This window comes from Pseudoliparis swirei, chromosome 24, assembly GCF_029220125.1.
Source record: "Pseudoliparis swirei isolate HS2019 ecotype Mariana Trench chromosome 24, NWPU_hadal_v1, whole genome shotgun sequence".
Lineage (NCBI taxonomy): Eukaryota > Metazoa > Chordata > Actinopteri > Perciformes > Liparidae > Pseudoliparis > Pseudoliparis swirei.
In genome coordinates, this window is record NC_079411.1 from 1,453,273 (window position 1) to 1,465,772 (window position 12,500).

General features: G+C 46.7%; 2 protein-coding genes across 5 annotated transcripts in view; one reads left to right on the forward strand and one right to left on the reverse strand.

The window, feature by feature from the left end:
• The window catches only part of LOC130190721 (metal transporter CNNM1-like), a 10,572-nt gene extending 3,633 nt beyond the window's left edge, over positions 1-6,939 (reverse strand). For both annotated transcript variants that reach the window (XM_056410278.1, XM_056410277.1), the window contains exons 1-6: positions 5,466-6,939; positions 2,115-2,258; positions 1,901-2,041; positions 1,004-1,173; positions 830-920; positions 307-446 (exon numbers count right to left, since the gene is read on the reverse strand). In XM_056410278.1, the coding sequence (XP_056266253.1) occupies positions 307-446; positions 830-920; positions 1,004-1,173; positions 1,901-2,041; positions 2,115-2,258; positions 5,466-6,915 (2,136 nt within the window). In that variant the 5' untranslated portion in view covers positions 6,916-6,939. The remainder of the gene's footprint in view (positions 1-306; positions 447-829; positions 921-1,003; positions 1,174-1,900; positions 2,042-2,114; positions 2,259-5,465) is intronic.
• Positions 6,940-7,860: 921 nt separating this feature from the next.
• hoga1 (4-hydroxy-2-oxoglutarate aldolase 1) overlaps positions 7,861-12,500 on the forward strand; it is an 8,837-nt gene continuing 4,197 nt past the window's right edge. The window contains exons 1-4 of one of the 3 annotated variants that reach the window (XM_056410148.1): positions 7,861-8,386; positions 9,355-9,487; positions 11,090-11,217; positions 11,301-11,435. In XM_056410148.1, coding sequence (XP_056266123.1) covers positions 8,173-8,386; positions 9,355-9,487; positions 11,090-11,217; positions 11,301-11,435 — 610 coding nt within the window. In that variant the 5' untranslated portion in view covers positions 7,861-8,172. The remainder of the gene's footprint in view (positions 8,387-9,354; positions 9,488-11,089; positions 11,218-11,300; positions 11,436-12,500) is intronic. The other 2 variants (XM_056410146.1, XM_056410147.1) reach the window with 2 other exon arrangements.

Below are 12,500 nucleotides of genomic sequence, written 5' to 3' on the forward strand. Positions count from 1 at the left end.
AACAAAGTAACGCAACAAAGTAACGCAACAGAGTAACGCAACAGAGTAACGCAACAGAGTAACGCAACAAAGTAACGCAACAAAGTAATGCAACAGAGTAACGCAACAAAGTAATGCAACAAAGTAACGCAACAGAGTAACGCAACAAAGTAACGCTACAGAATAACGCAACAAAGTAACGCAACAGAGTAACGCAACAAAGTAACGCAACAGAGTAACACAACAAAGTAACGCTACAGAGTAACGCAACAAAGTAACGCAACAAAGTAACGCAACAAAGTAACCGGCCATTGAACCTGGGGGTACCTTGATGATCTGCAGGTGTGTGAGCTGTCGGACGGAGTAGTCTGGCAGGTACACGTTGCCCCCCCCGTTCAGCTGGCCCAGGCTGCCTCCGTACAGCATGGACTCGGAGCGGTCCAGATCGCTGCTGCCAGACCGGTGGACTTCGGCAGAACCACACGCAAAAAAGACGCTTTAAATATCTTATGAGGCATTTCTACCGGAATAAAGACGACTCGATCAAATCCCGAGCTCCAGCTTCCTTTCATTTACCCCACTTCATGTTTCCAGCGGTTCAAAATGCCACGGACAAATATTTCTGGGGCGTTTGAGTGTTGGGATTTCTCTCTCTAAAAATACGCACTTCTGTCTGGGAATATATGTATTTATACTTTTATGCTCTTGAGAGCTAAAACAAACAAAAAAGCACATTTTCAGTTTATTATTATGAATATTTTACAGTCCTGTATTCCGGTGAAGTGTGATGGGAAGGTCGGAGTATAAACTGTGTGTATTTGTGTGTATTTGTGTATTTGTGTATTTGTACCTGCCGGCATGATGGAGGGAACCCCGAAGTACGAGAAAGCTCCGTTCTCAAACTTCAGCGCCTCCTTACCGAACTCCACCTCGACTCGACCCTGAGGAAACCACAAGCGTGAGCAAACATCACGCGCACACTGGTTTTTGTATTTATTGCGGTGTTAATAAAACGGGCCTGAACCTGCAGGACCAGGATGAAGTAGTCCGCCGGTTTGTTGCGCTGGAACAGGAAGTGCTGCGTCGCTCGCTTGTTCCTCTCGTCGAACTTGAGCTCCTGGACCACGGCGGGGTGCTTGATCAGCCTCAGCAGGATCTTCTCTGAGATGTGAGCCGGCTTGAAGGGCTCCACCTCTGACGGAGAGGAGACAAGGCGTCCCTCAGGGTTACGAAACACGGACGAGATCGTCAGAGAGAAGTCGGACTGCAGAGTTGTTTGGGAATCTGCTAAAGAAGAGCTAAAAACAGCTCCTCTGAAGCACTACCGCTTCTGTCCACAGGGACCGCCAGAATCAACACGGCATGAAAGTTCCTCATAGCAGCTTTAATATGTTCGTGTTCAGTGAAAACATTTTTTAAAACTAAAAACAGCTCCTCTGAAGCAGTACCGCTTTTGTCCACAGGGCAATCAATACAGAAAGAAAGTTCTTCGTAGCAGCTTTAAACCGTTCGTGTTGGGTCAAACATGTTTTTTTCCGTGAAGCACTACCGCTTCTGTCCACACGGACTGCCAGAATCAACACGGAATGAAAGTTCCTCATGGCAGCTTTAATATGTTCCTGTTGGGTCCAACTTTTTTTCCAGTTTTTTTACCTGAAGCACTACCGCTTATGTCCACAGGGGCCGCCAGAATCAATATGGAAGAAAAGTTCCTCGTAGCAGCTTTAATATGTTCCTGTTCGGTCCAATTTTTTTAATTTTAATTTTTATTATTTACTGAAACACTACCGCTTTTGTCCACAAAGCTATCAATACAGAATGAAAATTCTTCTTAGCAGCTTTAAAATGTTTGTGTTGGGTCAAACTTTGTTACTTTTTTCGATGTGTGTGTTCTTGGTTTCACGTGGCGGCGTCACGTTACCTGTGGACAGGAAGCGGTGCGTCGCCAACAGAAGCTGCGGAGAGACGTTGGCTTTCATCTCGTCCTCCGACAGCTTGAAGATGGAGAAGTCCTGCTGCTTCCTCTCGTGGTGAGACACGCGGCGCTTCGTCCGGTTGTCGGCTGACGGGAGCAAGAGACGAGAGTGAGAAGAAGAGCTCCCACAATGCTTTGGGGCGCCTCGCGCTCCACGCACTGTAGAGGTCGGTCTCGTCCAGGATCTCCGACTTGATGATCTCCTCGATGACGTCCTCCAGGGTGACGATGCCCATGACCTCGTAGAACGGGTCGCCCTCGCCCTCGTTGTTCACGCGCTGCACGATGGCGAGGTGAGACTTCCCTGGACGGAGAGCAAGAGGACGATTTATGAAGAACATGAAACACGCGATGTCGCAATCTGTTCCCACGAGGGAACGCTGAGCGCCGGGAAACAACAGGAAGTTAGAACTTCATACATCTCCGTCTGAAAGGCAGCGATGGGAACCAGTATTATTTAAGCCACTTGAAAAACAAAATGACAGCACACACACATACACACAGAGTACACACACACAGTACACACACACATACACACAGAGTACACACACACAGTACACACACACATACACACAGAGTACACACACACACACACAGTACACCCACACACACAGAGTACACACACAGTACACTCACACATACACACAGAGTACACACACACACACAGAGTACACACACACACAGGACACCCACACACACACACAGAGTACACACACACACAGTACACACACACACAGCAGAACACAGAGCTCATCCTTGTCATGGAGCTCTCCTCAACAGGCTGGCTCCCGATCAACTTCCTCACTGAGATTCATCTACTTCCTGCCAAATAGTACCACACACACACACACACTAAATAGGTCAGCCTTCCATACCGACCGGTCTGAAAGAGGCAGAGAGCCGATGAATGTTTCCTCCCACGGAGAGTTCTCCTAGTATTTTGGTCGATGCATCAAATGAAATAAAATAAAGATGAAATAGTTTTAATAATAATAATAATAATTGAAATACCGTTTCAGAGCGGACGTATTGGTCACATGTCCTACTTAAATAAATACATCGTTTGTTTTTCCACAGACGGCCGGATGTCCACTTTAAATGTTGCCGCCGCAAGAAATTGTGGGAAAGCGTTCCCTTCTCTCCTTCGGTAAAGGAAGGTCCGGTGGTTCCTCGGCTGAAGGAGCTAGGAAAGGAGGCGCCATGTTGCTTCAGTCGGGCTGTAAACTCGGTGCGACTCGGTTCCTGTGTGTTCAGGAGCACACAGCTGTGTGCTGGTGGGGGCGTTGCTAGGGCAACCGGTGGATGGAGAAGCACGACACTTGCAGTTTAATTGAACTAAACGCTCCCCCCCCCCTCCTCTCCTCTCCTCCCCCCCTCCTCCCCCCTCCTCCCCTCCTCTCCTCTCCTCCCCCCCTCCCCTCTCCCTCCTCCTCCTCCCCCCCACACACACATCCGCTGCTGCAGTCCCATGGACATCTTCCTCTCCCTCTGCCACAGTGCCTGATGGAGAGGCTGCAGGAAGAGCTGGAGAAGGTCGGAGGACGACCTTTATGTTGTTGTTTTGTAAATATGCTCGAATGCGCCACATGTTGGCGTCGCATTGTGAGCGTGAACCTCGTCCAGGTGTCCTTCCTCTGTTTACCTCCGTCTCTTCCCGTCCTCCATCACCAACACAGCAGAGAGAGCTGACGGTGCAGGGAGGCCTCTGATTGGCCGCTGGGCACCCCGCCCCCTTTCCTGCTGCTGATGAGCAGCGATGCAGCTGATCCCGAGCAGGAGGAACCGCCGCTGCAGCAAACAGCGCTTGCTCCTTGGATGTTGTTGTTGTTGTTGTTGTTGTTTGTATGCAGCATTCTTAAAACTCTTATTTACAGAAACACGTTCACAATACGTCAGCGGTGACATCAGAGCCTCGAAGGGGCCGATAGAGGCTTGATATCATGTATAGAAGTCCATACTTCATGTGTTAAAGCTGCATTCTCTCTCCTGACCACCAGGGGGCGACTCCTCTGGTTGTATAGAAGTCTATGCTTCATGTGTTAAATCACTTTGAGGTATAACAATAAATATGCCATTCATATCACATCTGGATAATAGATATATATATTATATATATATAAATATTATATATTATATATATATTATATATATATATTATATTCTATATATATATAATATATATTATATTATATATATATTATATTATATATATACATTATATAATATTATATATATATATTACATATATATATATTATATTTATATTTATATATATATTATATTATATTATATATTTATATATATATAAAATGACCTGTATTAGTTTGACTGATAAAAATGTATTTTTCAAACGTGGCTCCAACTTGAATACATGTCATTTACAGTTTCCTATAAACTTCTGTGTCTGTGAAGCACACACACACACACACACACACACACACATACGCACACACACACACACACACACACACGCACACACACACACACACCCACACCCACACACACGCGCACACACACACACACTGCTGATCTGTCACTCTGGTGCCAGGACAACAGCCTCATCATGAATGTCACCAAAACTAAGGAGCTGATTGTGGACTTTAGGAGGGTACAACAACAGAGGACGTACTCACCACTGGGGATTAACGGGACTACTGTGGAGAGGGTGAGCGGGTATAAATACCTGGGAGTCCACATCACCGAGGATCTGACATGGTCAACAAACACAGACACTCTGGTGAGAAAGGCAAGGCAGCGCCTCTACCACCTCAGGCAGCTGAGGAAATTTAAAGTTTCCCAGAGGATCCTTCAGTCCTTCTACTCTGGAGCTGTAGAGAGCGTCCTGACAGGAAGCATCACAGCCTGGTTTGGCAACTGCCCCGCTCAGGACAGGAAGGTTTCAGAGAGTAGTGCTCGGCTGAACGCACTATTGGAACTACACTCCCACCCTGCAGGACTTGTACACCAGGAGGTGCAGAACCAGAGCCGGCAGGATCATGAAGGATCCTCACCACCCCAACAACAGACTGTTTCAGCTGCTGCGGTCAGGCAGGCGCCCGTAGTCACGCTGCAAGAACAGAGAGACTGAGACGGAGTTTCTTTCCTCAGGCCATCAGGACTGTGAACTCTGACCTCACCAGGACCCCCACATAGACCCACACAACTGCCCCTCTTAGGCACACACACACACACACACACACACTTACTGTAAATATTGTGTTGTTTTTTATTTGTAAATAGTGTGTACTTGTTGCCCTTGCACATTCCTGCTGAGCATTGCCACTTTCATTTCACTGCACACCCTGTGTGTGTATGTGACAAATAAAACATCTTGAATCTTGAATCTTGAATCTTGAAACACACACACACACACACACACACACACACACACACACACACACACACACACACACACACACACACACACACACACACACACACACACACACACACACACACACACACACACACACACACACACACACACACACACACACACACACACCCTCACCCTTCTTGAATTCCTCCAGCATGGCGTCCAGCTTGGTGTCGCTGAACACGCAGTGCAGCGGGTGCCGGTAGAACCGGGTGATGGTCTTCAGCGGGGTGCAGTCGTCCGGGTCCACGAAGGCCAGGTCCTTCACGAACAGCACGTCCACGATGTTGGACCTCTCGTTCTCGAACACCGGGATCCGGGTGTAGCCGCTCTGCATCAGGTCCGACATGCTGTTGAAGTCCAGCACCACGTCGGAGGCCAGCATGAAGCAGTCGCTGAGCGGCGTCAGCACGTCCTCCACCGTCTTGCTGCGCAGCTCCAGCGCGCCCTGGATGATGTTCAGCTCCTCCTTCACCAGGTCGTGGTACGGGTCGGACACGCGCAGCATCTCCAGCAGCTTCTCCCGGGTGTAGAAGTTGGAGATCTCCTGGTTGAGGATGAGGTCCAGCAGCTTGCTGATGGGGTAGGACACCGGGAAGGAGAGCACCATCAGCAGCCGCGTCACCCAGATGGTCTTGGAGGCGATGGCGAGGCCGTGGCGCGACGCCACCGAGTGCGGCAGGATCTCCCCGATGAAGAAGATGCCGAAGGCGCAGATGACCGTGGAGAGCCACGTCATGCCCAGGATCTGGCACATCCACACGGCCAGCGACGCGTTGATGATGGCGGTGCCCAGCAGCAGCGTGCACAGCACGTAGTTACCGTGCCGGCGCACCGACTCGATCTTCCGCGCGTAACTCTGCTCCTTCACGGTGCCGCTGTTCTGGAGCACCTGCAGCTCCACCGGGTCCAGCGCCAGCAGGCTCAGGTTCAGCCCGCTGAACAGCGCGGAGAGCCCGAGCAGCAGCACGGACACCAGCACCTGCCGCCAGAGCTCCGGGGGGGCCGCGCGCTCCACCACCGCCACCCAGAAGTCCCGGGTCCGGTAGTGGACCCACTTGGACCCGTCGAAGGCGCACATGGAGTAGGACTTGATCTTCTCCCCGCGGCGCAGGTTCTTGGCCAGCAGCTCCACCAGCACCGAGTTCTGACTGGACGCGGACTTGAAGGAGCCCAGGACCTCGATGTCGGACGTCCTGCTGTTCTTGTCCACGCACATGTTCCGCTTCGGGTGGACTTGGCCCTCGCGCCCGGGGCTCGGCTCCTCGATGAAGGCGATCCAGGGCGCGGCGTTGTTGGCGCGGGTGGCTGCGGTGCGGTTGAGCCTCTGCGGGGAGCTGGAGTAGTAGACCCGCAGCATGAAGCGGGTCCCCTCGGTGGCTTTCAGCACCCCGTCCGCCACGGACAGCTCCGCGCCGGTCTCCTCCGGCCGGAAGCCGAGCAGGCCGCCGAGCGCCGGGGCGGGGAGCAGCCAGCAGGCGGCCAGGGAGAGCAGCAGGCGGGAGGGAGAGAGCGGAGACCCCCCCCCCGGCGGCGGGGCGCGGGGCTCGGGACCGGGACCGGGACCGGGGCCGCGCGGCCGCATCCTCCGCAGCCATGACGCGGTGTGAGGGCGCGCGCTCAGCCCCCGAGCCGAGGGGTCACGTGGCGCTGCGTGGTTCCGGTCCATGTAGGAGGGAGGGAGGGAGAGAGAGAGAGGGAGAGAGAGAGAGAGAGAGAGAGGGAGAGAGAGAGAGAGAGAGAGAGAGAGAGGGAGGGAGAGAGAGAGAGAGAGAGAGGGGCGTGCTCCACGGCCCCGTGACGTAACTTTTATAATAGCCTCGATCTCACCGTGATTAACACTGTTGTTTATATTTTGTCTGTTGAGCTAAATTTAATATCTATAGTAAATATACATATATATATACATATATACATATATATAATTTGTTATATATATTTATAGCAACTTTGGGAGAACTTGGACTGATTTTTTTATTCAATATTTAATTTACAAACTGCAGAACACTGACTTCAGTGATTCATGTGGATGTAGTTCAGTGATCCTCCACACGGGGGCAGCAGAGCGACGCGCATCAAAGCGGCGCAGCGTTACGTAACAACAGTTTTCACTTGTCCGGATAACATTTATTTAGCTGTTCGTTCCTAATATATGTAAATATGTGACAGCCAATCACAAGACACGATCACCATACAACATGCAGCTTTATTTACAATAAGCAGTCAATATGTTTCACTATTTCTGTAAACTAACTTCGTTTTTATAATATGTTGTGTTGTGTCTCTGTGTGGTTGCTTTATGTCTATTTGTGGTTAATTTGAGTCTCTTTAAAGTTGTTTTGTGTATCTTTATAGTTGTTTTGTGTCTCTTTGTAGTTGTTGTTCGTCTCTTTGTAGTTGTTGTTTGTCTCTTTGTGGTTGTTTTTGATCTTGTTGTAGTGTTTGTGTGTCTTTAGTGTCATGTTGTGTCACTGGGTTATTTGTCTAAGTTATGTTGTTGTTGTTGTTGTTTTCTGTCTCTTTGTGTCGCTCTGTGCTTGTTTTAGTTTGATTGGTTCATTGTTTTAGTCTTTCTAATCTTTATTTTTCGCTCACACACATGATGTTGATGAGCCCTCGCTGCTCCGGGGGGGCGGGGCTTGTGATCCGATGGAGCGTCGACCTTTCAACGCGGCTCAGAAATCCCAAATTCAAGTTAATATTTACAAAAGCGGATTATTGATTAACTGCTGCAGCTGCTCAGTCACACACACGCACACGCACACACACGCACACGCACACACACACGCACACGCACACGCACACGCACACCGAGCAGCTCGGCCACTCAGTCCGCTTCACGATGCTCCTCGTCCGGGTCTGCAGAGCTCTGGGTCCCCTGAGCCGAGGGGGTCCGCTGTCGCCATGGAAACGGGCCCGCAGCAGCACCGCGGGCCGCCGGCTGGACCTCAGCGGGATCTACCCGCCCATCGCGACCCCGTTCACCGCCGAGGAGGACGTGGACTACCAGAAGCTGGAGGGGAACCTGCGGCAGTACGCCCGGATCCCGTTCAGAGGTCAGAACCGCGACCCGGTCCGGAGGTCTAGACAGAAAGGGTTCCGAGGAGAGTCCGGGGTACGAGACCGGGTCATTGAGACGGACCCAGTGACGTCACAAACGAGCAGGACAGGGTGCGCGTGAGGAGGAGATATTTGGGAATACGTGAACTTGTTAAACTTTCACTAAAACAATAACAACAACAACAACAACAACAACAACAACAACACCCGCCTGTGAGGTTCATCGGCTGTCCGCCATCTTTGTTTGTTTAGGGTCCGGAGGGAGAGGACAAAGTTCCGCCTGCAGGAAACACGCAGAATCACCTGCAGCTCTCTGCCGCCCTCTGGTGGCCGCGACTTCTTTATTCTAATAATTTAAATTATTAGAATATTCCTCTAACATTTGTTTTCATATAGAATTCCATATTTTCTATGGTAATTTTTTCCACACATTTACATGTGTTTTTATTTATTTATTATCTTTTTTTTTGCCGTACTTGATTATCAATTAAAAAACAACCACACAGAGAATTTTTTTTATTTTCAATTAGAATATTCCTGTAACATTTGTTTTCATATATATTTACATATTTTCAATCATAATTGTTTCCAAACATTTACATGTGTTTTTATTTTTTATTATTAGTTTTTTTGCTATACTTGATTATCAATTAAAATGTCTAATATATATATATATACATATATATATATATATATATATATCTATAATGTCATGCACCAATACATCAACGCATGTTAAACTTCTAGTGAAGCCACTCATGGTCTGTACGTCTCTTCTAAAATCTCTGATCTCTACATACGTATACACTCACACACAAAGCTCATATTGACGAGGGTACCTGAACTACACCTAGAAGCTCCAGGTGTAGCTGGAAGGTCTTCTACAGTGAGGAGGAAAGATGGCACACAAAAAACCCTGAATACATGTAAACAACAATATCAACAGTGAGGTGTTGTGCTGCAGGTCTGGTGGTGCAGGGCTCCAACGGGGAGTACCCGTACCTGACGGAGGAGGAGCGGGTGGAGGTGGTGAGGGCGGTCAGGAGGTCGCTGCCCCCCGGCAAGCTGCTGATGGCCGGATCGGGCTGTGAATGTAGGTGTGTGTGTGTGTGTGTTATATTAATATTGTATATATATATATATTTATACATATATACACATATATGTGTATATATTTGTATATATATATATATATTTACATATATATAATATTCATATACATATATATGTATTTATATATGTGTGTGTATATGTATGTGTATATATACATATAATATTTATATATATATATGTGTGTATATATATATACATATAATATGTATATATATATGGGTGTATATATATGTGTATATATACATATAATATTTATATATATATGTGTATATACAGTATATGTGTATATATACATACAATATATATTATATATTTATATATATATGTGTGTATATATATATATATGTGTATATATATACATATAATATATAAATATGTATGTATATGTGTATATATGTATATGGATATATATGTCATATATATTTGTGTATATATTTATATATATGTGTGTGTTTATATATATATATATACATATCATATTTATAAATATGTGTGTATGTATATATATATATATATAATTTCCAGTTGATTGTCATGTTTGTAGTGAAGATCTAAATGACATCAATTTGTTGGCTTCAAGCCAGCCATCATATTAATGTGACATGAAAGAAAATGTACAAATGTAAACGCGATCAAAACAATCACCCAAAATAACCCTGGAGTAACAAATGAATTACGGAATATAGAAAAAAGGAAATAGTTCAACTCTTCAAAAGTAAAGTTCTTCAAATTATCACAAATCCTCAAATGAAATAGAACAAGCCTTATTATAAAAACGACGAACAAATGCATTCTTAATGATTAATACATTATTATTAATACTGATTAATATATATATATAATGAATGAATTATTATAATAAATACTTATTATTAATAATAGTAATAATACTATTCATATAAAATGTGTATGAATTACATTATTATGAATACTAATATTATAATATAATTATTATAAATACCATATATATTATTTATAATAATAATACATTTGATATTATATTTATAATAATTCTATTTTTATTAATAATAATACTACTACGACTACTACTAGTAATAATAATATTATTAATCTTTTTTTGGCTTGTATCCTTGTATTCCCCCCCCCCCCACTCCCGGTGTTTATTCAGTAAACAGTCCAGGGACATATTATTATTATTATTAGTTTCTTCTCGTCTTTCTATCTGATTTTAAATCCAGAGTCAGTTTTAAAGGCCTTTTCTTTTATTCTTGGTCCTCTTCAGCACATAGAGACTGAAACTGAAACCTGTCAATCACCTTGTAGCCCCGCCCCTAAAGCTGCTTCATGGTCTGTTCGACGCTAAATGTATTTTTCTTCCGTAAACGTCATAAACGGATGATTTATAACTCCTTGACTGAAGAAAGCACTTCAACAATACTGGATGTTCTCTTTGTCTTGTTTTTATTGCGTGTTTTAGTTTATTGGTTTTATTCTGATTGTAAAAATAATCACAAGCACCAAAAATCGTTATCAATAAGAGAAGAACAATGAAATGAAAGAATAAGTCTTGATCAAAGCTTGTTGACGGGAGAGTTGTAAAGTGTCTCCGCCTCTCGTCCAATCAGCCACGAGAGCGACGGTGCGGCTCACGGAGAAGATGGCGGCGGCCGGAGCCGACGTCGTCCTCGTGGTGACGCCGTGCTTCTACAAGGGCAAGATGGACGTCCGCGCTCTGACCCAGCACTTCACGAAGGTCGGCCGAAAGGTCACGCGAGCAATGTGCCGTTTCTACCCGACACGCTTTGGGCTTCAGTGTTTCCCATGAACGACCTGCAGGTGGCGGACAGCAGCCCGGTGCCGGTGGTTCTGTACAGCGTGCCGGCCAACACGGGCCTGGAGCTGCCGCTGGACGCCGCGGTGACGCTGTCAGAGCACCCCAACATCGTGGGCCTGAAGGACAGCGGGGGAGACGTGAGTGGACTGCTAGAGGGGCGTGTCAAACATCTAGAGGGGCGTGTCAAACATCTAGAGGGGCGTGTCAAACATCTAGAGGGGCGTGTCAAACATCTAGAGGGGCGTGTCAAACATCTAGATGGGCGGGTCAAACATCTAGATGGGCGGGTCAAACATCTAGATGGGCGGGTCAAACATCTAGAGGGGCGTGTCAAACATCTAGAGGGGCGTGTCAAACATCTAGATGGGCGGGCCAACTATCTAGATGGGCGTGTCAAACATCTAGAGGGGCGTGTCAAACATCTAGAGGGGCGTGTCAACCATCTAGAGGGGCGTGTCAAACATCTAGATGGGCGTGTCAAACATCTAGATGGGCGTGTCAAACATCTAGAGGGGCGTGTCAAACATCTAGAGGGGCGTGTCAAACATCTAGATGGGCGTGTCAAACATCTAGATGGGCGTGTCAAACATCTAGATGGGCGTGTCAAATATCTAGATGGGCGTGTCAAACATCTAGACGGGCGTGTCAAATATCTAGAGGGGCATGTCAAACATCTAGAGGGGCGTGTCAAACATCTAGATGGGCCGGTCAAACATCTAGAGGGGCGTGTCAAACATCTAGAGGGGCGTGTCAAACATCTAGATGGGCGGGTCAAATATCTAGATGGGCGTGTCAAACATCTAGATGGGCGTGTCAATCATCTAGAGGGGCGTGTCAAACATCTAGAGGGGCGTGTCAAACATCTAGAGGGGCGTGTCAAACATCTAGATGGGCGGGTCAAACATCTAGATGGGCGTGTCAATCATCCAGAGGGGCGTGTCAAACATCTAGATGGGCGTGTCAAACATTTAGAGGGGCGTGTCAAACATCTAGAGGGGCGTGTCAAACATCTAGAGGGGCGTGTCAAACATCTAGAGGGGCGTGTCAAACATCTAGATGGGCGTGTCAAACATCTAGAGGGGCGTGTCAAATATCTAGATGGGCGTGTCAAACATCTAGATGGGCGTGTCAAATATTTAGATGGGCGTGTCAAACATCTAGATGGGCGTGTCAAACACAAATATGCGCGTGTCAAACATCTA